The sequence below is a fragment of the Pleurodeles waltl genome, chromosome 7 (assembly GCF_031143425.1).
Source record: "Pleurodeles waltl isolate 20211129_DDA chromosome 7, aPleWal1.hap1.20221129, whole genome shotgun sequence".
Taxonomy (NCBI): domain Eukaryota; kingdom Metazoa; phylum Chordata; class Amphibia; order Caudata; family Salamandridae; genus Pleurodeles; species Pleurodeles waltl.
This window is the reverse complement of record NC_090446.1, coordinates 24,599,828-24,627,607: the sequence shown is the minus strand read 5'-3', so window position 1 is coordinate 24,627,607 and position 27,780 is coordinate 24,599,828. Positions and strand designations below refer to the sequence as shown.

General features: G+C 42.7%; 1 protein-coding gene and 1 long non-coding RNA gene across 2 annotated transcripts; one reads left to right on the top strand and one right to left on the bottom strand.

Moving 5' to 3' along the window:
- The first annotated feature begins 227 nt into the window (after nucleotides 1-227).
- On the top strand, nucleotides 228-10,600 carry LOC138247146 (high mobility group nucleosome-binding domain-containing protein 5-like). Its single transcript, XM_069201886.1, has 3 exons — nucleotides 228-372; nucleotides 4,123-4,425; nucleotides 9,637-10,600. Exons 1-3 carry the CDS (start codon nucleotides 312-314, stop codon nucleotides 10,332-10,334), a joined length of 1,062 nt encoding a protein of 353 aa, XP_069057987.1. The 5' UTR covers nucleotides 228-311; the 3' UTR covers nucleotides 10,335-10,600.
- Nucleotides 3,571-27,780, bottom strand: LOC138247147 (uncharacterized). Its single transcript, XR_011194348.1, has 3 exons — nucleotides 27,674-27,780; nucleotides 6,750-6,840; nucleotides 3,571-3,702 (listed from the first exon to the last, which is right to left on the bottom strand). It is a non-coding gene; the product is annotated as an uncharacterized lncRNA (long non-coding RNA).

Below are 27,780 nucleotides of genomic sequence, written 5' to 3'. Positions count from 1 at the left end.
TGCTTATACTGGAAATAAATCAGTAAGTAAACAAATTATCAGATATTCTTAACAAGTGCTTGTGACACAACAATGTAAAGGTTATGCACACATGGAGGGAACAATAAGCTACTGACAGTTTTCTGTTGGAGTTAGGTGAGGTGGAATAATCCCTTAATCAAGGGGTGGGGCTTGTTCTGTTCTGTATTCTTGACTCCGCCCCTGGAGTTTTATAAATAGTAGATGCTCTGGTCCTAGTGTGCAGTGGAAAGAGCTCTTGTCCTATCAATCCTAAGCGCAGATCCTGAGACTGCATCGAGTGCTGAGCTGACATGCGGACCCTCCTTTTCTCTGCACTCCTCGCTCTCGCAGCGGCCACTGTAATACCAGCTGGTAAGTCCTTATACATATGAACCCCAAGTATCCAAATATTTCAAATGGGGACATTAACTCCTGATAGTCTACCTATCAGGAATCAAAAGGAGTGCAGTGGTATTTTGGGTGTGGTAATGCTGCACAGATATACTTTGAGAAGCAGGATTGCAAGTTGGCACATGGTGATCACCGTAGCAGCAAGGCACCTATAGGGGATCAACTTGTGATCCCCTGGTAATATCAGGACCCAGTATTTCTATTCAACTTTTATTATCACACCCTATTTCCAGGCTACTCGTAATGAGCCACTTGAAAAGGATAATTTTCTTGTACGCCAAAGTAGTGTACAATGAGTTGACAATCTCAATGGATTTCTGGTTACATATAGACATCCAAGCAATGAGACTGTAGATGGCCCCTACTGGTAGCAAGTACATAAGGTGACTGCCAGCCAGCCCAATGTGTGACAGTACTTGATAAATATAAGATAATGTGCATAGAACTGCGTTTACCCGGACCTGCCAAATTCAACATAAATCTCACAGTGTGAGTAGGGGGCAGGGCTTTTGATGGGGTATGGCCTCATGTCAAGAGACACCTAAGAGGCACTTTTGCCACCACGCCCAACCCAGCCCCAAACTCCCTCCTCTAAGAAAAATAAAAACAAAATCTTCGCTGAGACTGTAGTCAATGTCCTGGGGTGTTTTCATACACATCAATGGACATCAGTAGTTAAAAGCCTCTGAAAATAAGCTTGTTTTCGCTGCCACCATGTGATATTGGCTCCTCACTGAGTGACTGTGTGATGGAAGCCAATATTGTGTGTCATGCGGTGAGATTGTGTGAATTGGCAGATCTCAGTTCTGAGGCCCAGTAGTCATTGTGACACATTCACTCATTTCTGGTTGTTTGCATCAGGGAGCATGTAGTTCTGTAATTACAGTTAGTAGTGTGGCTCTGCTCTCTCAATTCTGACACAGGGGGCACTACTTCCCAAAAAGCCTATTATACTGACTGTAACAGACAGGCCTTGGTACCCCTGACAGCACTAGCTGGGGCATGGTTACAGAGGTCCACCTTTGCACAGAAACCTCTTTACAGCAAAGAGATATGAGTAGTGTAACAAAAAATGAGAAGGTGGTTAAGACAGCACAAGTGCAAAAGAAAAAGGAGTGAAGAAAAAACATGAGAAAGCATGAGATAGCACTAGAAATTGTACATTTTTCAACAGTAATTTTTCAAACTCAAAGCCCTGATGTATTTGCAAAAGTGCCTCTCCTTTCTTAAGTGGTATTAATCAATCAATCAATCAATCAGTGCTTGTATAGCGTAACTACTCACCCATTAGGGTCTCAAGGCGCTGGGGGGGGAAGTGTAGCGGATACCTGTGAGGTGGTTCTTAAAAAAGCCATGTCTTCAGTTCCTTCGTGAAGGTGAGGAGGGAGGTGGTTTGTCTGATGTGGAGATGGAGGGCGTTCCAGGCGGTGGCTGCGAGGTTCGAAAAGGAGTGTCTTCCTGTTCTGGTTTTCCTGAAGCAGGGTACTTCTGCGAGAGAGAGTTGGGCTGAGCATAGGGTCCTGGGGGGTATGTGGAGGTTGAGTCGCTGGTTCAGGTAGGTTAGTCTGGTTTTGTGGAGGGCTTTGTGTGTGTGGGTGAGGATCTTGAAGGTGATTCTTTTCTGTATGGGAAGCCAGTGTTCTCGATGTTTTCTAGTTTGTGGTTGACTTTCTTGTTGATTCCGGTGTAGAATTAATTGCCATAGTCCAGTCTGCTCGTGATCAGGGCGTGTGTGAAAGTCTTTCTATGTTTGAGGGGGATCCACTTGAAGGACTTGCGTAGGAGGCAGAGTGTGCGGAAGCAGGTGGAGGTGACTGAGTTGATTTAATGGTTCATGCTGAGGTTGGAGTCCAGGATGATTCTGAGGTTGCGGGCTTGGCTGGTGGGGGTGGGCGGGTTTACAAGAGTAGGTGGCCACCAGGAGTCATTCCACGTGTTGGGTTGAGGGCCCATGATGAGTACTTCTGTTTTGTTTGTGCTGAGTTGAAGGCAGCTGTTTCTCATCTATGTTAATGGATGACACTACTTTGTCTTTGCTACATTCTCGAAAACACTTGGGGCCTCATTATGACCCTGGTGGTCTTTAGAGCGCCAGGGCCACAATGGCGGTCTGACCGCCACCAAAGAGGTGGCCTGACTTCTTTGGTGGCAGTCAGACCTCCACAATATAGGCATCGCAAAAGTGCCATGGTCGGACCGCCCGGCACCGGAAGTTTCCCTCCACAGGAGGGGCTGGTCATGCTTGTGGCCCTAATCCACCAGGGCAGCGCTGCATGCAGCCCCACCCTGGGGATTACGAGTCCCCTCTACACCATCTTTTGCATGGTGGTATCTTGGTATGATCAGTGCAGGGGCCCCCATGTACAGCCCCATCACACTTTTCACTGTCTGCTTAGCAGACATACGCACTGCAACATTGCCGGCAGCTGAATTACGAACTGGCATCAAGGTTGTGGGATATTTCCCCCAGGGCCAGCGGGCTGGAGTTCCCGCCCACTGACCCAGCAAGAAACTCAGAATAGGAGCAGGAGTTCGGCAGGCATCCTTTTCCACCCGCCGAAGTCAAAATCAGGACCTCAGTCTTCATTTACAAACTGTTGGTGAAAATATTCAGGTAGGATTGTAGGGTCATTTCATCCAAAGTGTCCCTTCTTTGCAGGTAATCTGCTCTACTGTCCTGCTGCCATCCAGTCAACATGCACCACACCATTCAAGCAATTACAGTAGAGTTTGGTACTGGCAGAGATTGTTCAAACTTGGTTCTTTTGAAGGTTGAGCAAAACTGAGTGAACATATGTGAGAAATAGGTTAAACAGAGGGCAAGTCTAGTGCACGCCTGGACACTGCACAGTATAAAAATTACATCACCTTCATATTCCACTTCTTTCAAGAATGTTTCTAATGTAAAATGAAAATCCTAGCTTGGTAAATCTCAAATATGAACAACATTTCTCAGAAATAAATGTTTTAGGAAATATTATTTCACCAGATATCCTGTTTCAGTAAAATTCTCTGGTAAAAAGATGTTTAGCGATACAATTAAGCTTATTTGTTAAATATTCATAAAACATTAGGATGTTTCTGAAGTTGGATACTCATAAGAAACATCTCAGTGATGATAGAAATCAATACCACTGCCTTTGCTTACCTCCGCTCAAGGTCAGTCTGACTGTTTCTTCTCTCTTTTGCGGTCTCATCCTTTTTTCCCTTTCACTCACACACTGTGCCCACTAAGAAGTAAACTCCACATCTTGCCAGTAGGTGCCCATGGTCTTTTGTGTTGAATGTTACCTGCACAGATTGCACAGATTTAAACGTGAGTTGCACTAAGATTAAAGAACTGTCTTCAAGTATACAAGGCTTTGAATCAGTGGCCATAAGTTTAAGACTTGGCTCTGCCCCACTTAAACTTCGAAATGTCTTAATTAGGAAAATCGAGCTATGGATGTTAACTTTGATATATGAAAACTCAAGACTTAATTTGTCATGGTGATTGGAAATCAATAAAGATGGTCAATGGGTTTGTCAATCCAGTGTATAATGTGATTCTCTGCCAGTCCTCAGTAGTACATTTCCTTTGATGGATATTTGGATGTCAGATAGGTGTTCAAACTCTCTGCAAGCAGAAGAGAACTGCATTTTAAAGACTTTTTAGATCAGAAATAATGGGTCTGTGGTGAAGCCTGTGATATCTTTATTGCATTAATCCAGGTGAATCTCAGCATGAAGGTGTTCGTAAGACCGGGATGTGTTTTGGAGACTACATCCAAAAACATGGTCAAAAGTTTGAGAACTTTAAGAATAAATCACCCGTCGAGACGTCAGAGCGAGAGGCTCTGCAACACCAAAATCTGCAGCAGAGTAAAGAAGGACCAAATCCCTACAGAGATAAAAAACCCTGCCCCAAACCTGACTTCTCCAAGCTGAAGAACTGTTCTATAGACTGGGACTGCGACGGTGAGGACAAATGCTGCAGCACCAAGGTCGGCATGAGGTGCACCAAGGCAATATTTGGTAAGGACTTATTATGTCTCTTCTCTCTCTTGTCAGGGTCTTCTGTCAATAGTCAATGCATGAGCATGCACTACTGTGAATGGGGTAGAACAGACAATAAATTACCACCATCTCAAATGGTGCCACCTAGAGTGCCCACAAAGATCACTTTGTTTCCTTTTAAGATATCAAGTGGACTTAGGGGAATTTCAATTACCTTACTCAATAAGGCTCATATTTATGAAAGGTTTGCGTTGCCTTACCGCCATTTATTTTGGCACTAAGGCATCGCGAACCTAACTCCATATTTATACTTTGATGCAAGACCAGTCTAACATCCTAGTTTTGGAGTTAGCTCTATTTTTAGGAAACACCAACCCACCTTGCGCCAATGAGTTGCAGGGTAGGCATTCCCTTCCTAAAAATTACACTAGCCCCCCTGCACCATATTTAACTCCCTGCGCAGAAACTATGTGCAACTGAGAAGAAGGCCTCAATAATGGTGCTAAGCCCATTTAGCACCATAATTTAAAGCCTGGTCAGACCAGGCATTAAAGTGCCAATAGGCCCATTTTCATGAGGAAACACCATGGAATGGGCTCACAGATGCCCACCCCAAACCCCAGAAACACCACCACCCATAGCACAGGGACACTACAGGCGGAGGGAGCCCATCCCAGATAAGTTTCAGCTAAGTGTTTGCGTATGTGTGTGGTGTGCCTTTGGAGGTCCCTTACATAGGGCCCCCTGCCTGGCCCTGGGTATGTAGGGCTTGCCCAAGGGACACTGATTCCATGTGGTGGGCATTGGGCTATACTGAAACAGGAGTCCTTTTCTGGCGGCTTGTGCATCAAAAAATGACTCTAGGCGGCTTAGAGGCAGATATTTTGCTGCTAACCTGCCTAACGTCACTTCTGTCCCACTAGTGCCATTTCCCCTACCTCCATCCCTCACAGGCTAGTGTTTGTTTTTGAGACTCTAGCCATTCCTTAGCGCCATTGTGAATCATTTCATAAATATGCTGTTAGGGGATGGCGTTAGCCAGCTTTTAAAAAAAATGACGCACAACTGTGTTAGCACAGTTGTGCGCCATTTTTCATAAATATGGACCTAAGTGTTTTCAATTACTGCATCAAAGTCTCAGAATAATATTAGCCAGTATCTAGGAAGATACGCCATCCTGAGAGCGCTCATTAGAGGGCTATTGGAGAACAACAGACTTCTCCACCTGTGGCAGAAACATAAGGGAGGTTTTGAGAATAGTTCTAGCATTGGCTTCTTTAGTTACTATCAACAATTAATTATTTGTTAGTGATTCCAAAGCAGGTCACACTGAAATTATTTTTCCCTCCCTCTCAGATTTATTTTCTACCTTTTCATATGGACAGAGTTAAGTGAGTTGAACAACGTCACGGAAATAACATAGTTGGCATTCAGAAGTGGCTCTAAAGCTGGTCACTGAAAAAGCATATATAAGTACACTGATGTCATTCACACTAAAGGGTGCATCAGCTATTCCAGGTAAATGTTGTTAATTACTCCATACAAAGATGGCTTCACATTCCACACAAAGGTCCAGGTTTTTCCATCTTGACTACTGCCAACGTGATGAGCAATAAGAGAGACCCTTTAGCCATTTTCATGTTTTCAAAGTTCTGTTCTCCTAGGTAGGAGTAGTGTTGTGAGAGATGGCAAGGAGATAGACAGAGGACTCCTGGTCTAGCTCTTAATTAAGCCACTCCATTTTGGTCAAAAATGTTCTGCATGTCTCACCTTTCTGAACAGAAACAGCATAGACTCCTGTGGCCCCTATAGGACCAATAAGCAGAAATCCAGCAAAAAGTAGGAGGAGGAAGGCAAAAGATTTGGGTGTGTCCCTGTAGAGAGAGCCATGTCTAACACACCCATTTCTATAGCATGTACAACCTTGGGTCTATATTCTGCTTTGTCATAGCATCGTTTAACTGAGGTGAGCATTTGATTCCTTTTGACATCCCAAGTACTGAATTTAATACAGGGGGCACATGGACTCCTCCTGCCTAGGGGAATATAAAGAACCAGATAACTTTCCAATAAATAATGCCATCCTTTGAACCAGCAGTGGACACATTCCAAAGTTAGACTGCAGACTCTCAGTCACATATTTTGTTCCAGAGTTATCAGGAAAATAAGTTAACAAATACCCCCTGGCAATCCCATTCAGGAAATGTTTCTGCATTGTTGACATATTCACTGGTCAGGGGACATTTTCTATTTGTTGTGTAAAATGATGTAAATGATTCTGCCTTGGGAAAGATACACAGAAAATATGCAGGAAAGGACCATGGCAATGTGCTAGTGCTGACCTCTATAGTTTTCCATTTTATCTTAGTTCATTTCCTTTCTCTGGGTAGGTACTTTTCCACTATGTGTGTTCTGTTTTCCTGCTTTTATAACCTACAAGAACAGAACAAAAAAGTACAACAAAACAACAGCACATCACCACTGGGAAATAAAATAAAGGGCAATATAAACACAAAACAAATTTAAAGACAAAACAAAGAAAACACAATACATGACAGATACAGAGCACAAAAACAAAATTTGGCAATACAGCATCACAGCAAAATAATGTCAAAACAACATGCTGCACAACAAACCTGGGAGATAGAAAATGACAGCCTGGGGATCACTGCAAATTCATTGCAAATTCTGTCATTCTCTCCCCTGTTCTCACTCTAGATGTTCTCTATGCTCCCACCTTTTTGTAAGTCTTCAATAGCCTGGACAAAATTGAAAAGTGTATCCATTGAGCAATGCACATACTTATCATGAAACAAATAACTTTTACACACTACCTTTCGGAGAACACATGCGTGAAAAAAAGTTTTGCCACAGCTACAAAAAGCTTGTGTGGCACCAGAAAAGCGTATTCTTCTTTGCTTCACAGTCCTGTGAGCCTTTATTTACTCAAAACAATTCGAGATTTACTCATAGGTGTGCTGGAGTAATACAAGATCTGCACAGGTCAAGGCTATATGTGCTCAGTGTGTGGAAGCTTAATAAATGTGCCAATAAACATTTTACCTAATACAGTTCTGCACATTTTAAGGCCCAAAAAACATAGCTTAGTGTTATTTCACAATTGTATGATTAGTGCTTATTACCGTGTCACACAGAGCTCAACAGGTCAAAATCATGGTCTGCAGACGGGGCGGCAGGAAGGGTAAGATGTTTAGTTAATATCTTCATTGGTCATTAAAAAGTGACAGGTAGTCTCGGGGAAACATGTAATTTGCAGTGATTTCACATTCAGTGTCCACAGTTTTTGCTCTCAGTCAAAGCATTTTCTGTAACAGAGAGTGCTGCAACATCTGCCTCATTCCTTGTGACACACCCAACAACCACGTGCCCTATTTACAGATACTGTTGGACCTGAGAATGCATCAAATGCAAAGCCTTCCCAGGAGAGATGCAACAAAGAGAAATATCTTTATGTTTCCTTATTCCTTCCTCTTTCTATGTGTGACACCTTGTGGGGCACACATAGAAAGAGGAAAATGCCTTGGAGTATTTTTTTGTGCACAAAAACAGTCCTGCTCACAACACAGACACCCTTGCACCATGGTGAAATAATGTTAAATATGGAGCAATCCTGCCCTTCCCCTATCATGCAGTTCAGCGCAGCACATCAAGATGACTTGCTGAGCTGCACTGTGTGATTTTTTAAATAAATATACCCCCATATCTTTTGTGGTTTGAATATTCACAGTATAGTCCCACGGACTAAAGCAGTCATCTGTGTGTTCAATGGCATTGATAATCTCAAGGCCACACTACACTTCAATTATATTACAGACTTTATCCACAAAGAACTCTATGGTCCTCATTACAACCCTGGCGGTCGATGGAATAGTGGAGGTATTACCACCAACAGGCTGGCAGTACCTACCTCCACTATTATGACATTGGCAGTTTGCAAATGTACCACACCAACCGCCACAACGGTAATGACCGTCACTAGGCCGCCCATGGCATTATGACCCTACCCACCGCCATGGTTTCAGTGCTTTAGGGACTGCCACTAAAACTATGGCAGTAGGCGTTATCAGTGACAGGGAAATCCTTCCCTGTCACTGATAGGGGTCTCCCCCTCCCACCCCCACACATTTACACACATACACGCACATACATACACACCTATACACACGCATACACACATTCACCCACGCATTTATACATTCATACAAACTCACAGCAACATTCACATACATACATCCAGGCACAAATGCAATCTTGCAACACAACATGCACATACACTCACACCCACTCATTCACACGTGCATTACACACGCATGCACACATTCACATACAGTCACACATACCCCCACTCATGCACACAATGCCCCCACCCCTCTCTCCTGTCAGAGAATCCAACTTACCTGCTTGCAGGGGGTCCTCCGGCAGCAGACGGGACGCGGCGTTGCTGCCAGCAGCAGCGGCCGCCAGAAAAACACCGCCAGGCCATATCATGGAACATGACACGGTACGCAGTGTTTTGCTGGCGTGGCGCTGGTGCTGGCAGCAGCGCCACCTTACTGCCATGACTGTTGATGGAATTACACCAGCATTCTGGCGGTATTCCATCTACGGTCATAATGCCATGGTGGGTCGGTAGCCACGCAATGGTATGTTGGCGGCCATCGCTGTGACGGTAGGCGGCATTTGCCGCCAATGTCATAATGAGGGCCTCTGTGTTCCCACATATAAACAATGCTTCTCACTAAGGGTGCGTTCACGAATGTGCAAATTTGACACATCAATATACCATATACATACATACATACATAAATACATCAATATATTTGAACTGAATCCTCAGTGGTTGACATATTTTTCCAGGTAAACTATTCCTTTTGCCGAGAAGCCAACCACATTTGAGTGGGTTCACTAATTTTTCTCACCCTGAAAGCCCTTTTACTCTTTCCTTTGGCTGGAGTGTTTCTGCAACCTTGTCCAGGGTGAGGACAGTTTACTGTGGGTTGAAAATACCCAGCAATCTGTGGGTGTGTTTATGTCACCTGTATGAAGAGCTTACTCCTCCAGCCAGAGGTAGGAGTGCAGTGTGCTTCTGGATGTGATAAGTAAATAATGCATTTATGCCTGCAGGAAGCTGGCAGCCTGGCTCTGGACATGATGAAAATGGCCATCTCTTATCTGCCATTCCCATATTGTATTATTTTTTTTTTTTAGAAGAAGGCAAGGTGGACACATCAGAGAACCACAGAGCTGCTGAAACTGAAAAGGAACAACAAGAGAAAGGTGCAGAACAAAAGCTAAGACCAAAACGAGATCACAGTGAAGAAGAAGAAGACAACAGTGAAGAGTCAGAATCAGAGGAAGGAAGTGAAGGAGAACAAGGACATGAAGGAAAGCGAGAAAAAAGAAGTGAAAAAGAAAACCTGGGTGGGAAAGGAAAGGGAAACGCTAATGAGAAAGGGAAGGGTGAAGGAAAGGGTAAGGGCAGAGAGGGACGTGAAGGGCATGGGAAGGTTAAAGGAAAAGGTAAGGGCAGAGAAGGAGATGAAGGGCATGGGAAGGGTGAAGGAAAGGGTAAGGGCAGAGAGGGAGTTGAAGGGCATGGGAAGGGTAAAGGAAAGGGTAAGGGCAGAGAAGGAGTCGAGGGACATGGGAAAGGAAAGGGAGAAGGAAGAGGTAAGGGTGGCAAGGGAGGGAAGGGACAAGGGAAAGGAAAAGGTGAAAAGGAACCGGGTGGTGGCAATAGCAAGGGAAGAGAGAACCAAAAGGAAAGAGAAAAGAGGAGTGAAAAGGGAACTGGCAAAGGAAAAGGACATGGAGGTAAACCAGAGGGAGCAGTAGGAAAAGGAGCACAGCATGGGAGGGTGACAGCAAAAGGTAGTGGGAGAGAGAATGGAAAGAATCAAAGATAAGGAATGGGTGGCAAAGAACAAAACAAGGAGATTGGACAGGGGCTGGGAAGATAGAGGGGCAAAAGAGGGAAGGGGATAAAACTAGGAAATAGATCACACTCAAGACAAAGGGAAAGAGGAAGTGAAGCCTGGGTGTTCAGCCAGTGTTCTAAGGGTTATTATTGCATTGTTTTCTTCCATTAATACATTAATTTGTGGAAAGAAACTGAATTGTCAGTCTCCAAAAAAGTAGTGTAAATGTAGAATAAATTGCATATCAAAATCTACACCCTGTTGCCTTTCTATGAATGCATGTATTTTCCAGCTGTCTTCCTAGTATGCTTCTCTTCCCACCTCTGTGCTTCATGTTGCACTTTCTATCAGTCCAAGTGATGAAACCTGTGGAACTCTTGAGAAACTTTTCATTGGTTGGATAAGTATCAGATTCTAAGCTGTGGTTGCACATCGAATTTTACTGTTGCGTCCTTAACTTCACAATATGTGTCTCTCAGGAGCAAAACCAGTTTTTAGAAGAGATTGGTCTGAACCTCACAGTTTTGGGGGGGTGCTATAAAGAGTGGTGTTAAGTTCCTCCTAAATCAACTATACAACACAGTGTGGATTTAGTTAACAGGAGTGATTAAATATAAGCAAACATACCACTTGTCTTGCTTGAAAATTTGAGGTGGGTTGTTTTAGAATAGTTGATTGTGTAAATGAGATATCATTTTTATTACATGGTTGTCTCTACTTGTATCCAGCTGTATGTGGATGCTACATCTAGTAGATAGGCTAGGCTAATAGCCCATGGGGTGTAGTGTGAGTGCTACAATGGGAGGCTGACATACTCTATGATGGTCTTGGATGGAGTATTCTGCTAGTGTTTCAAAACGTTGTATTGAAGGCTTGAGGTCCATAGTGCAGAGCAGATTTACACTGCTTAACCTACCCACAAGCTTGTCTAGACATGGAATGGGATGGACAATGGCCTTGGTCACTGTACTAAAACACAGGGAGACTAGGCAAATGTGTAGATTCATCACATTAACTTGGAAACCAAACTAACAGGCTATCCTGTGGACTAAGGGTGTGCTCAATCACCCTCTGACCTGTCATGCTGGCTAACTAAATGTGGCATTCCCAAACCATGTCTGACATCCTGTAAGTGTTGCTCTTAACAAGTAACTGTCCTTTGTGTCTGTGACATGCATGGAGACTGGTTCTACCCCAAGGTCAGTTAAACCACATGAGGGAATCAGCCTCGTGCTGCTTTATAAACTTTACCTGGAAGTTAGTGTCCGAGTAGACGCCTCCTCTATCTGCACAAACTTTTTGTCATCTCCTGCCTTCAGTTGTGAGGGGTTCTCTGACGACACCAGACAGTTGAGCAGTTGGCATCACTAATATTTAAAGCCGTCCTCTAGCACTCATCTGTAAATAGGCGTAACTGAGCATAAAAACCTCCTCACCTTCCTGTTGAGCAGTAATAGTAGCTTAAAACATAAGTAGATTGTATTTATAGACTATTCTTCCCAATCACATAGTTTGTGAAGAGGGTCCAATTGCAATCACACAGGACCATGTTCACGTATTAATTTACCTCTTACATTTTCCAAATTCTTTCTTCAACAATACACACCAAATGACACTGAGTGCAGTCACATGCTTAAGAAGGGTACTGTAGTGCAATAATTCAAACAATGAAACAGTGTCAACTTCAAAACTTTTATTTCGGGCAAAGCGTAAAAAATAAAAGTTCAGTCAAAATCCTACAAGGCCATATGAATGAATTATGCAAACAAAATCCTCATTTCTTTGTGGTCTATCAGGGTACAAGTCAGAAACACTCTCTTTGTCTGGTCCCTGGTGATACCGTATCGAGCAGTAGTGGTAACTGAGCAGGCTGAAATTCCAAGTCCCAGGGCAACTTTTAACGGGGGCCTGCATGTGCATGCTTCTTTATATCAATGTTATACAATTTGTTGTCAGTGCTTGATTTGAGCTGGTGGTTTCTGGTGCTCAGTACCGGCACTTAATTGTCAACATCGGCACTTATGGCAGTCTGCCACATGGTGGTGTTGTTTGTCTAATTCAGAGATGAGCACAACAGCAGTTGTTTATTAAATCAATACACCTTAAAAATGATGAATACTTGCTGATTTGCACTGCCTTGCCTTTCTCCGTATCTATGAGACCATTCAAAGCAATGCAAAGTGGATTTACGTGGTCTCATAGCTATGATTTAAGGGTTTGCGCCGCTGTTGCATCACAAAATGTGCAGCAATGATGGTGCAAAGGGCTCATAAATATGCCCCTTATTTTTTACTATTATTTTTTGTGCTTTATAAACTAGGCACTATTTGCAGCCCACGCAATTTCTTAGTTTAGAAAATTCATCACAGCCGAGTTTTAACACCATTAATATTTTTTTTTCCTATCTTTAATCTACACAGCTCTCATTTTGTACACAAATATAGGAATTACTTTCCAAAAGTGTGTCCCTTTCCTTCTCATTGCTTAGTAAGGGTGCTCTGCAGAAAGCATCTAACTAGCTCCATGGTTTTAACAATGTCTTTTATTTGCATGTAAAACAATTTACAAAATGAAAGTAAAAATGAATCGAAATTGATTTAAACAATGGCTTAATTCCTGGTGCTTTTGAAATATTTGCAAATACAAAAACAACATCAGTTATCTGAAACTCTTCTTGAATATTTCCGGACCCCAGATTGCTTTTTATAGCAATATATTAAATAACACCAGCGCTTTGGGGTTTCACTTTTGGGTCGTGTTATGTCACAATTTGTGTGATTCAAGACTGAAATAGTCTTATTTGTATGTGTTTTTAAAATTAAGAGGTTGATTTATATATGTGTTTCTGTAAAATAGATTTTGTAGGCCACATAGTGCATTAATACTGCAGGTTAGTATCCATCACCATTTTACAAATAAACACTCAAGGTGAGTACATAAAGCTATGTTTTCTGCTTTCTGAAATTCTGGCAATAGTCAGAGCATTGAAATAAAAACTACTCGGCCAAAGCACTTATCCTGGCAAAAGTGGATCTGATTTTGGGCTGAACTAAAGAATCTTTCCAATTTGAATTCTAATGTGTGGCATTTTGCAATATGAATATTCAAGTGTGCTGTAGAGTTCCTATACATTAGCAGCATATTTTGGATTCAACGTTTTAAGACCTCATGTTGAGTTTGACAGAGAGAGCCTTAGTAAATTCTAGGGTCCCTCTTCATTTATAGGTGGGATCCCAACCATTAGAGGAAAACTGGCCATTGTACATGACAAGGCCCAACCAATCTAGAAAGAACAGTCCCAAAAAGGAAAAACTTAAATTACCTCCATGCACTGGGTAAAATTTCTCAGCGCATTAGAGCAATTATTTTTTTGTGTTTCCGCGAGAAACACAAATATAGAGAGTTTATTGCATAAAAACTAAAAAAAGGCTCAGCAGAATCCAGATGATGATTAACTTCCAGATATTGCAAAAGGACAATTTGACTAATCAGGATTCAGGACCTCTCAGTCAGGAATTTGAACCACAGACCTTCAAGATGTTTCACTAGTGTCTGTCTCCCAGCTGACAATAATCCAAAGATGAAAGCCCAAACATTTTCTAAAAGAAAATGAAAAAATCAATGGGCAGAAACCTTTAAATTTACTCAGAATTTGTTGAATGAAGGATTCTGACCACAGCCCTAAAATGAAACAAAACCCTAGAAGGTGGCCCCTATTGCCTCTTGTGCATTTGGAATTTAGATTCAGAATTGGCTCGCTTTAAGTTCGCCATATTACAGCACAATCTTGCAAGCCAGGTTGGCACTAATACAAGTGAAACTGCTATACATCTTAGCACCCAACAGAGACAATATAAGAACAGAAATGAATGACCCAAAAAGTGCCTCCTTGGAGTTTCCAGGTATGCGACTAGGCATTTGGGAATGCAGTTGCCTACTAGGTCTCTACTCTAAACATTGTGTCCAACCTCAGGACAAAACCCTCATCTGTTTATGTCTGGGATTGAAAGATGGTGGTGATACTTAATGTGTATCTTTCAAAACGCCATACAACACAACCTCCTTTGAAGTCTTTCTTTAAGAATAGATAATTCTTCTGTTTTGCATGCAGAGGTGTAGAGAGACCAGAAAGTTATCCTTAATTAAAGTCATATACTCCCTTTAAATACAATGGAATCTCCTGCTTCTTTTGCACCCAGTACTCATAGAAATTTTCTGTATTTGATGTAACTTTGAAAAAGAACACTATCTCCTTCTTAGACCTCCTTTACCCTTTCTTCTCAAAAGCTGCTTAAAGGAATGAATCACTTTTAGATTTTTGATCAATGCTGTTAATCTATTAAATTTATAGATGTTACATTGACATGCCTGACTGCCTTCACTGAGCCTTGCTCATAAATAGCTACATATGCTCTCAAAGAAAATACATGTTGTCCAAACTGTCTTACCTATATATATAATAAAAGAACCTATATTTTATCTTTTAAAACCTAATTATATATAAAAAAGCTAAAGATTGATTGAGAACCAGGAGGATGGGTTAATCCGTCACAACGGTGACGGATATTTACTCCAGCAAAATCTAAATCTGATTGCATCATATGGGATTTAGATTTTGGCAAATGGGATATTCATCACCATTGTTACAGAGTACCCATCCTTCGAGTTCTAAATCAGACCCATGTTTGCTCTCCCACTGTTTGACTGTATGTTCTGCTGTGACACAAAAAGAATAGGGATTCAAAATCAAGTGCCAAACTTTGCATTAGAGAGCATATCTTTCCATTTGAGTAAAGCCTTGTTGTGCATCCCCATGGAATATGAGATTGTGTCTCTTTCAACTTTGGAAAAGTGCTATCCTCTCCCTGTTTTGGAGCTTGTGGATTTTCAAAACATTTCTCTGGGTCAGACCCTCATAAAAGTACTCCCTTTCCCACCCTCACCTCAATTCTGAATCGCTGAACATCTACAGTTCTGATGGTTTTCTGCAATCCAATTCATTTTTTTGCATTTTAAGAGGTCCACTAATCATTATTCCGAATGTGAAGGATTGAGACCCAGGTTGCTCTTTTTGTTCCTCAACTCAATTTACACTTGAAGTATCCTTGGTAAATTATTATTATCTAGCATTCCTTTCCACTCCCTGTACTCTGATATCTTCTTTGGGACCTTTCCGTTCTGCCCTATTGCACATGATTCAACTTCTTTGCTATATTAGATCCCAATAACCCATTTCCCAAATAGTAATTTACTCACTGAGTTAAGTTTCCATATGATAGATAGATACAATTCATGACATTTTGTGAGTCAAATAAAAATTTGAATAATAGTAAATATGAATTGATCCCTATATGCTGTGTTGAACCATGTTGTAAATCAGAAACTCAAAGTCCTTAATTTTCCATGTAAAACGTGATAAGTATGTCCTGGATTGATAGGAGCAAGTTAATTATAGTGTATGACTTACTGATCAGTGGTAGGAGTCTTGAAAAATATGTTTGGTTATTCCATTATGTTACGTCAGTGCAGGGGCAAACTGGGATCTGAAGCTACCGCTGTGGTGGAGGCTTCCCCCAGCTCTCCTGGAACACAAGGGAGATTGGTGTTTTGTAGCTGCCCGTGGTAGGTAAGGAAATACAAGTGGCACTCTTGTCTGTATATTTACCTTCTTCTCTCTCAGCCTCTGGTCTGCGGAATCGCATCTGACAAGAGTGTTTCATTTTTGCTATAGCAGCTCAGTATACGAGGCTGATAACATGGCTTTGACTGTGTGCTCTCTCACAGGACAGGGATGATGGAGGATGGTACTCAGGGTTCCATTTACGAAGCCCTAGAGTCACACTGTGCTATTGGAGAATAATCATGGGTGTCGCTTGGGGTGTTCCCATGCAACACCCACGGAGCCCAAAGGAATCTGATGCATTCCCAGATTTACAAGCCTGAGAATGGGTCAGATTTTGATGCCACATCATGGGTGGCATGTGAGTGACGCAACAGGGAGACATAGCTTTATTTCTTCCCATGTTTTTCCTTTCTATCTGCTCTGGAGAATGCAGCAAGTTTTTATTGGCATTTCGTGGTGTAACAACATCCAAACATTATAATGATACATTTCAGTGTGTTGTACCCAGATAGTGTTTGTTGCAACAAGTGAAAACCCCTTTACTCCCAGCCCATTTCAGCAGTACTCATGTAACACATTCTATAGGGATAGATCTTGTTAGTGCATTAGCATCAATCGCACTAGCTGTAGCTATTGTCTGCATTTCAATGATAGTATCTCTTATAGTTCCACCACTACCGCTTCCAGTCGCATCCCCTGACTGTGGTGGACCAGCATTCTCTGGATCAAGTAAACCAGTCAACGGGGTTGCCCAAGTTAGCATGTCGGCCCCCAGTTTTATATCTCTGCTAGTATGATGCATATGACATTCTTCAGCATTCGCCCACTCAATCATATCTTTTTTCCACTCATTCAGTGTGGGAGCCTTGGGGGACAACCATTGTATGGCCAATCGTCGCTTGGCTAGGACGAGTCCCAACAATTTGAATTTTGTGTTCATTTTCCTAGTTTTGGTGTTTAGGACCTGCTCTGATAGACAGTACTCAACCTCCCTGGGAAGAGACCCCCCAGTGGTCCTCCCAAGTGCCTACAGTATTTTGTCCCAGTAAGCCACCATCTATTGGAATTGCCACATCACATGTATGAAGTCAGCCTCTATCTGGCCACATCGTGGACAGTGTGATGGTCTCATGGGGTACAGGAAGGGGTCCCTTCCTGCACAAAAACAATCATCACCACAACACAGGCACCCTTGCACCATCGTGCAAGGGTGCCTACGTTGACACATGGTAGCAATTTGTCCACCGGTGCAGGGGGAGAGGACAGAAATGTGCAGAATCTTGTAGATATGGTACATTTCTGCCCTTTCCTGGTGGTGCAGGGCAATGCAGCTGGGCACTTGTTGCACTGTCCTGCAGCATGGGCCTTGTAAATGAGGCCCTCAGTGTGGTACTTTTCTCCAATATTTAAGGACTGGTTGCATGTGGCAGATTATGGGGATCAGAAATGTTGTCATGGGACCAGGGGGTAAATTTACAACATTTTGCTCTGGGTTAGCATCACAACATTGATGCTAGTTAGCAGAAAACGCTTTTTCCTAATTTAATTTCCAGTGCGAAACGTATTTTCTTCAATGGAAAAAATCCTGTCACTGGCAGTGGTTCATCTTGAGTTCTCTGTGACACACATACTCTTTATGATAAAACATCACTGGTTCATAGTGATGTCTGACATTCTGCACTATACTGGACACCTCAGAATGCCACTGGAGCCACTGATGATCCAGGTAGTGTCTTACTTTTATGGAAATTATGAGTTCATGATTACTGGTCATAAAACTAAGTTTGCACTAAACATCAACAGCTTGAAACAAGTCTTTTAAAACAGGAATTCTCTAGATTACTTCAGTGAAGCAACTTTTCCACTTACAGGTTTTCTAACAGCAGCTTTCATATCTTTGTTTCTAAGGTTATAAATGAGAGGGTTAGACACAGGAATTAAAGCAATGTTCATTAATGTAAGCATCTTCCTTTCATCAGTGAATAGGAGGATGCAGGATGCAAACAAATGCCAAAGACAGAATCATAGAAAAGAGTAACAACAGTGAGGTGGGAGGTGCAGCTGGAGAAGGCTTGGCATTTCCCCTTCAAGGAGTGAATTTTTAATATTACAGAAATTATGCAGACATAAGAGGTAATAGTTACTAAAAATGGAATGTCACCTGCAAAGGTGCCAACAACAAAGAATGTTGTTTCAAGGGCATATGTGTCACTACAGCAAAGTGTTATTAGGGCAGCAGGATCACAAAAGATTGATTACATTGGATCCACAGAAAGACATCCCAGATACAATGAACATGTGGGCCACCACAGCCAGGAAACCACATAACCCTGAAAGACCTGCTAGCGGGAAACACAACTTATTATTCATGATGACGGTGTATCGAAGAGGGTGGCAGATGGCCACTTAGCGTTCACAAGACATGGCCGTAAGAAGATGAAAATTAGAGCATGTCAGAACGATGAAGAAGTAGAGTTGTATCATGCAGTCAAGAAAAGATACGCTGTTTATTTCATCCATGAAACTGCCCAACAGTGTTGGAAATGTGACTAAGGTGGAGAAGATATCTAGAAAGGATAGTTTCTGGAGAAAGAAGTACATTGGAGTTCTCAGTTGAAGATCAACAGATATTGTCACTATGATCATGAGAGTGCTGCAAACAATTAAGATTTAAATAATTAAAAATACTAAGAACAAGAGGGGACGTAGGTCTGGGCCAACCATGAACCACTTTATACCAAATTCCCTTGTGGCAGTATGATTTCCTTTCTCCATGCTTTCTGTAGATTATTATATATGAAATGAAAATATGAAAACATTAGATTAATAACATCAATCACTGTAGATAAAATTGAGTGTGCTTAATTTATATTTCATTCACTGGAAAAACCTATCCCATTTTAAATTGGCTGCCTAACCCTGAAAGATTAGATGGTTTTCCCATTCATGAAGCAAGGTATTTAAAGTCATTTTCTACATTTTTTAATGAACACAAATGTCTGGACTTCTTCACTGTGCATTTTTAATTGATTTTTATTATGAGTTCCTGTAGAGTTGGTTGTATATCAGAATATCAGTTGCAAAAATATTATCTGACTTAAATGTTGTGGCCTAAACATAGTTTACAAAACTACGGTTACACTGGTGGTAGATGTTCTACTATTAACTCCACAATATTTTTGAAAATGATATTTAGGCCACATTGTTTTTGTCAGGTAATATTATGCCACAGTACTCTCTTCCATACTACAGATTTCCAAGACATAGTTGAGATTTCCATGACAGCTGTCTGTAGAAGACTGCTATCATGTTTGGTCTTTGTACTGTTTTCTATGTTGACTATAACCTCATAGACCTAAACAGAAACTCAGGCATTTCATTTACCAGAAGACAGGTGGGTAATCCATTTTCAAGAAATACATAGCTATGTAGAAGCCCAATTCATGACCCTTCTATAACTGCATCCTTAGGGTCAATGCATATTACATAAGGTATGTGAAGCAATAGTAAGGCTATCTAAAAACAAAGCCCTGGGACTACATGGGGTGCCTTCAGGTCTTCGTCTTCATAAATCTGATCCCCTCATTTGGGGTCATTGCTTACACAGGTATTAAAAGCTGCCACTACTGCTGGCATTCCACCTTCTGTGTCCCATTTGACAATTACCCCAATCTTTAAAAGAAAAGGAAAAAATGACCCACAATCTTACAGGCCAATTTTGCCTATTGACCCAGTAGTTTAAAAAAAGGAAATAAATGACCCCCAACGTTACAGGCCAATTTTATTTTTTGGCACAGTAGTTAAAGTCCTTGGTCAGGTGGTTGTGAACCATTTATCCATATGGGCAAAAGAGAAGAAAATCAATTTGGACATCCAAGCTGGACATCCAATCAGAACCAGTTTGATTACATTAGACTGATACCTTAATTTACAACTCTTGATTAATAAATATACTGTGGCAGAGCAGGATTCCACACATGGGTCTTTATGGACCTCACATCTACATTTGATAGGGTAAATAGAGATAAACTTTGGCAAATCATGCTCACTCTTGGGATAGACACATCTGCTGTCTTTTTCTAAAGAGATGTCCATCAGAGCATGTCAGCCTCTGTAAGAATTAGTCAGAATCGCAGTTACGCTAACATTTTAACACCTAAAGGTCGATCAGCGAAGGTTGCATTCTTGACACCCTCTTTCAATACCCTATGTGTTAACTATGTGATGAGGAGGTAATTTTGGAAAAGAGAGGATGGGATCCACCCCTTACCAGTTCCTGTCCAATCCCCATATTACTGTATGCTCATGATACTGTCCTAATATCTTGAACCGGCCTAGGTCTGGAAAAATGTGTTGATTCTTCCATGGGGTTTATAAACACCTCACTTTGAATCTCACACATAGTAGTAGAGCCTTAGCTAAACAAAAAGATAGCCTATTACTGCCATGGGAGCAATATGGCTTGGGTGGATCCTTTTATATATGTTGAGATGTTGAGGTGGTATTAGATCACAAGAATTTGTGCCCCCCCAATCACCTACTAACAATATTGATTGCGTCTGTCTTTTGCTTCAGTTCTATAATCAGTATTAGACTGACAAAAGCTCTTTTACAAACTTACAGGGTTAGATGTGTCTCAGCCATCTCTTATGGCAGAGATTTTTGGGGATACTCAAATTGTATGAAATTACAGTCCGAAGAGAATCACTTGTTGAGATGCCTCCTTTCTGCCATTCATTTTACGTGAGGAATTAGGTGTGGGATATCTGTCGGATGAGCTAGCACTCTGTCTACTTCTAAAATGGATCACAGTTTAGGCGAGAAAGGAAGCAGAGCTCAGCAGGGTGATATCATGTTATTGTCTTAGCTTAGACAAAGCCAACGCCATTCCATGGTTGCATTACATAAAATTCAATCTAATGGCTCTTCATCACCCTGAGTTGTTTTTACTTCCTGAGCTCATTGTAAAATAAGAGCAGGCTTTAAAGGGAGGCTCCCATTGGTTACAATGGGCCTCTGGGTGCTTTGCAGGATTAGCGTCAGAATTTTTAACGCTAATCCTGCAAAGCACTGGACTAGCATCAAAAAGTCTGACGCTAGTCCCCTAACCTCCACTATGGTGCACCGTATTTTAAGTACGGCGCACATATGGTGGCGTTAGGGGGCCTCTAAGGGGTGCAAGAAAAGTGGTGCTGCACTATGTGCAGAGCCATTTTTCTTAAATCTGCCCATAAATATCTGTGTCATACTTGTTAACTACTACACATCCTGCCCTATGAGCCTATAAGGCCTACCTTAGTGTTACGTCTAACTATTTAAATACACCAGGTCAAAATGGCAATTAAAAAATGCACTACAGGCTGCAATGGCAGGCTAGAGACGTGGTTTTCAGTGCCATCTTAAACTACACACTTAAAAATAAATGACCGGTCAAGGTCATTCCAATTTTAGAAAGGTTTAAAAGAGAGAGCACAAGCATTTTACCACTGGATAGCACTGGAAAAGTGCACAGATTCCTAATACCGACAAAAATGGGTTCAGCTACTGAAAGCAAAATCTAGGGAATTACCATGTGTAGGAAAGTACCATCTTTCTTGGCATGTTATACATAATTTTACCTGTATCCCAGTATTTTTTTGCCTGTCTCACTGGGATCCTGCTGGTCAGGACCCCAGTGATCATAGTTTATGGCCAAATGTGTTTGTTGTGTATAATGCTTAACTGTGTCACTGAGGCTATGCTAAACAGAACCTCAGTGCCTAGGCTCTCTCTGCTTTTACATTTATCACTAAAGGCTAATGACTTCATTTACCAATTGACACACTAGACCTCACTTATAGGTCCCCAGTATATGGTACCTAGGTACCCAGGGCATTGGGGTTCCAGGAGATCCTTATTGGCTGCAGCATTTCCTTTGCCACCCATAAGGTCCTCAGACAAACCCTTTCATACGACTGCCACTGCAGCCTGCGTGAAATAGTGCACACACTATTTCACAGCCTTTTTCACTGCACTTATGTAACTAAAAAGTCACCTATATGTCTAATCTTCATTTAATGAAGCCTAGTTGCAAAGTTTCTAAGTGTGAGGGCACCCTTGCACTAGCAAAGGTGCCTCCACGCAGTCCATGGCCAACTCCCCAGACCTTGTGGGAGCGGGGACGCCATTACACACGTGCACTACATATAGGTTAATACCTATATGTAGCTTCACAATGGTAACCCCGAATATGGCCATGTAAGGTGTCTAAGATCATGGAATTGTCCCCCCCCTTCCAAATCTGGTATTGGGGAGGCAATTCCATTCCTCCTGGGGGCTCCACCATGGACCCACAGTACTGCCAAACCAGCTCTCTGAGGCTGGCACTTCAGCTACAGCTGCTGCCACCTCACAGACAGGGTTCTGACCTCCTGGGGTGTGAGCAGCTCAGTCTGAGGAAGGCAGAACACCGCATTTCCTTTGGGAGCAGGGTGTTACACCCTCTCCCTTTGGAAATATGTGTTACAGGCTGGGGAGGGGTAGCCTCCCCCAACCTCTGGAAATGCTTTGGAGGGCTCAGATGGTGCCCTCCTTGCATAAGCTAGTCTACACCGGTTCAGGGACCACCAGTCCCTGCTCTGGTGCAAAACTGGACAAAGGAAAGGGGAGTGACCACTCCCCTGTCCATCACCACCCCAAGGGTGGTGTCCAGAGCTCCTCCAGTGTGTCCCAGACTTCAGCCATCTTGTTTTCCAAGGTGTGGGGACACTGTGGAGACCTCTGAGAGGGCAGTGCCAGCAGGTGACATCCTGATAGGTCCATACCTGATAAGGTAGCCAATACCCCTCTCAGCGCTATTTAGGGTCTCTCCTGTGGGTTCTCTTCAGATTCTACTTGCAAGTTTACAGCAGGAATCCTCTGCAACTACTGCAGGTTGATCCTCTGACCTCGGATCAACTACAGACTGCTACAGGAACTGCTGTAACAGCAGCAAAGTATCCAAAAGGGCTACTTTTCCTCTGCAACTTCAGTTCCAGCCAGCAACTGCAACAGTTTCCATGGTGTGCACGCTCTGGGGACTCCCTGTCTTCACACTGCACCAGAAGGACTGAAGAAATCTCCTGTGAACCTTCTAAGTCAATGACCAGTTCTGTTGGACTCCTCTCCTGGTGATGAGCATCCTCCTCTTCACAAAGAGGGTGGACTCTTCCAACACAGACTGTCCTGAGGTCCTTCTGTCCCAATTTGGAGGACGTAAGACCTTGCCTTTCCCAAGAACGACAGTACCCTCTTCGCACCATGTCTTCCTCACCTCCTGAGGCCTCTGTGCACTATTTGCAAAATTCCTTCATGCACAGCCTGGCCCAGGTCCCCAGCACTCGCTGAGTTGACATCTGGCAGCGTGGGACCCTCCTTTGTAGTTCTGCACCAACTGCTTTTTGCACCTCCTTTGTCTCCATGTCCTGGGATTCCCGTGGGGGCTGTCTGATCTTCTGAGGGCTCTCTGAAGTGCTGAGAGACCCCTCTTCCTCCTCACACAGGGTTGAGGCTCCCAGGTCCCTCCTGGGTCCAGACCATGCCACTTTGATGCAAAATGCAACTTTGCCGGAACCAAGGCTTGTTGGACGAATCCAGCGCCAAAACTCACCTGCATCCAACTTCTCTTCATGGGACATCCAGTGCATCATGCAGGAACCCGCTGACACCTTCCTTGGGTGCATTTCTGCAGTCTTCGTCCAGCCAGGAACTCTTCTTTTGCACCCTCTTCTGGGTTGGCAGGTGCTCTTGTCCTTTCTGGAACTTCTTTCGACTTCTGGACTTGGGGGGTCATTCTGACCCCCGCGGGCGGCAGTCGCCGCCCGACTGGAGGGAGCCGTCATATGGCTCGACCGCGGAGGCCATTCTGGCTTTCCCGCTGGGCTGGCGGGCGACCGCCAGAAGGCCGCCCGCCAGCCCAGCGGGAAACCCCTCCCCACGAGGAAGCCGGCTCCGAATGGAGCCCGCGGAGTGGGTATGTGCGACGGGTGCAGTGGCACCCATCGCGTATTTCAGTGTCTGCAAAGCAGACACTGAAATACAAAGTGGGGCCCTCTTACGGGGGCCCCTGCAGTGCCCATGCCATTGGCATGGTCACTGCAGGGGCCCCCAGGGGCCCCACAACACCCCTCACCGCCATCCTGTTCCTGGCGGCCGGAGCCGCCAGGAACAGGATGGCGGTGAGGGGGTCAGAATCCCCCATGGCGGCGCAGCAAGCTGCGCCGCCATGGGGGATTCCCAGGACAGCGGAAAACCGGCGGGAGACCGCCGGTTTTCCTCTTCTGACCGCGGCCAAACCGCCGCGGTCAGAATGCCCTGCGGGGCACCGCCAGCCTGTTGGCGGTGCTCCCGCATCCCCGGCCCCGGCGGTCCTTGACCGCCGGGGTCGGAATGACCCCCTTGGTCTCCTTCCTTTGCAGGTCTTCAGGTCCAGGAATCCACAATTTGTTGTTTGCAGTCGTGCTTGGTTCTTGCAATAACTCTAATCACGACTTGTAGTGTGTCCTAAGGAAACTTGCAGTGCTTTACTCCTACTTTCCTGGGCTCTGGGGTGGGGTATTTTACCTACCTTTTGCTGTATTGTTACTCTCCCAGCGAATCTCTACATACTACACTTGTCTAGGAGGGAATTTGTGCTTCGCATTCCACTTTCTTAGTATATTGTTTGTGTTGTCCCTAGACCGATTTTCTCAAATTGCATTCTATTGCATTTCCTATTGTTTGCCCTACCCTAAGTCTAATTACTTATCTTATTTTGGTCTCTAGTGTATATTGTGTATAATATTTACCTCCAGAAGGACAGTTGCCTCTAACATATTTTTGGCCTTGTGTCACCTAAATAAACTACCTTTATTTTTGGTATCACTGAGTATTGTCTTTACTTGTGTATAACTACTGTGTAACTATAAGTGGTATTGCGGGAGCTTTGCATGTCTCCTAGTTCAGCCTAAGCTGCTCTTCTATAGCTACCTCTATCAGCCTAAGCTGCTAGAACACTACCACATTTAACCAATAAGGGATAACTGGACCTGGTGCAAGGTGTAAGCACCCAAGGTACCCACTACAAACCAGGCCAGTCTCCAGCACCATGCGATTTCAACATATAGCTTTCTGGGTTCACCCAGGGGTTTTGCATCCATTTCCACCACAAGCTGCTAGAAGGTTGAATCCACCAATAATAGGCAAAATGGATTACTTCTCAGTGCAAAAGACATGGAGACATGGTGAAAAAAGTGTTATTTACTGCTCTGTTTGTTCCTGAAAGCTGGAAGTTGTTGATGTTAGCACTGCAAACCATTTGTTAATGCCTTTTTTTTAATAAACATACTTTTAAGGCACAGCCCTTTTCCTATTTTTAAAAATAACACACAAAATGTAGAGGGATTTTGGCATTTTTCCCGTTTTCCTCCATGGACATCCACAAACCAAATCCTGGTAATCTTTACATTTTCCAGGGGCAAAAAGGACACAAATGTGGCTTGGATACCTTTTATAAAAATATGATAAGAAGGCTTGAAGGAGAGGGATCCCAGGAAATACGTGGTTATTTTAATTGTAGTACAAATATGAAATGCATACATTTTATGAGGTTGTCAGTTCTATATAAAGGAACGGATTAGAGTTTTAAAACATATTTTAATCAAATTTGATATAATCACTTCAGAGAGCACTGAGATTTATATTTTTGTATTTACTTTTCATTTAACTGAAGTAATAGGCGCAGTTGGAAAATGTCTACAAATTATTGAAAGAAAATATGGAGTATAAACTAATGTGGCTATAAGTGTATTGTACAATGGCAGAATTACCGAGTTTTAAGGTACATATGGTGACCTTGAGTTATATAATGGCTTTTATATAGGTTTTAAAATGTTTGTAATGGTTTTACTAAGCATGGTCTCAAAAAAACATATTTTTGGAGTGACTGACTGAGAGACGTAATATCAAAAATAGCTTATTACTAGGGTAGGAAAGCCTTAGCCGCTAATGGTTATAGAAGATGAGTGCATTAATAGATGTCAAGGTAGCATTGAGCGTGAGGCATGTGTTACTGCATTTTTTCACACCTATGACAGTCCAATGGGGTTTTATCTTGTGGTCTTTTATTTATAGTAGGTTTGTGATTGCAGTGATGTCACTAGCCCATAATTCATGTAAAGCAAGGGAAATGCAATTGGACTTGCTATTATTGTTATGGTCCTATAAGTTCCAAAAGTCTGTTTTCTGGCTAAAGGCTAATTTCATTACTTCAGTGATGCACAGCATGCAGCAAACTTTTAAGGAACATTCTTTAAATTGTAGATTTTGGTTGTTGCTTCCCTAAAGTGAAGGTGACCCGTAGATTTATTTCCTACTGTGGGTGGGAGTACTGAGTTTAAGAAGAAGTTACTATTGTCTCTGAACAGTTTAAAAAAATAAATATTGTTCAAGTTCTTTTCTTTAGTAAGCTTAGGCACAGCAGTCTTTTTTCACTTTCCATCAAAATAATATGGCTACCCTATCTATGCTGAGCAGAGGGGAGTCCTTAACAAACAACTCATTATGCCTTTAACAGAGTAGTCATGCTTTATTTCAATTACAAAATAGGATTGTTGCCTATAGTGTACTGAACACTGGGGAAAAGGGGCACTGGAAAATCTGGAAAGAGCAAGTGCCAGTTCCTAGAGACCACCATGGCGCTTAGATTGGTCGGAAGTTAAAAAACATGTTTCCATCCATGTCAAGTGGCAGGTGGCTCACTAGCAGTGGTTTGAAAGACCCCAGTTAAAAGGCTGAGGTGTTTTTTCTCCACTGCTTTAGGCTGATTGTGTACTAGGCTGCTATCAGTCAGGAGTGTAGAAGACCAGTCTGGTGGGCCCAGGTCTGGCTGAATGACGTTGTGTCAAAGAAAATGGAGAAGGCGGGGCTGCTTGATTCCATTCACCAGGGCAAGGATGCCTGTGTTGGCAGCTAAGTTTAGCGCCAGAACTAGGGGAATGACAAGACCATGTCCACTCACCTGAATTCCAAGTTCCGCAGGAGCAAAGAAAATAAAACCCTCACCTCTAAACAATATTCTCTTGTATCTGAAATGAACAGGGAACGAGCGAATAGCCTCTGTGGTAAAGGGATGGAGAACAGGGACTTGGGAAGGGAAGAGAAACAAAATACTGGTTCACAAAGGAGCATCTCTGTTGTTCTAAGAAAGTTGCCTCAGGGCTTGGTGAAGGAAATCTAAGACCAAAAACAAATCAAAAACAAAAGAACTATAAATATCACAGAGCCTTTCAGCAAAATAACAATAATTATTGTCATTCTTTTGGGCAATCACTGAGTCTTTCAGCAAAGTCACAATAATTATTAGTGCTCAATTGCTCAACTATTAAGCACGCTTTTGTAACTCACAACAAAATCGTCATAAAATCAAACTTATGAATTTGTCTTTTGTTATTCATTTTTACAGACTAGACTCGCTTCAAAACAATCAGAATAAATGTTTAAATTTGCACAGATGTTGAACGATGCTTTCAGGAATTCACAACAATTAACTTCAATGCTGCCTTTAAAAATATTTCTAAAGCTGTCCTTGGAAAATAGTCTTGTATCTCAGCATCGACAAATGTCTTTCATAATGCACCAAAAGGTCACTAACCTCAAGAAAGCTGAAAACAGGGAGACGTGAGGGGAATTGCTCATAAACCAACCTTACCTGGAATGTTTAGATTATTTGAGGAACATGGAATACTGCTCGTAAATTCTCCAGCCGCTGTGAAAGTAATCGCTCTAGGCAGGGAAGCTCCAATGAAGCCTCGCACT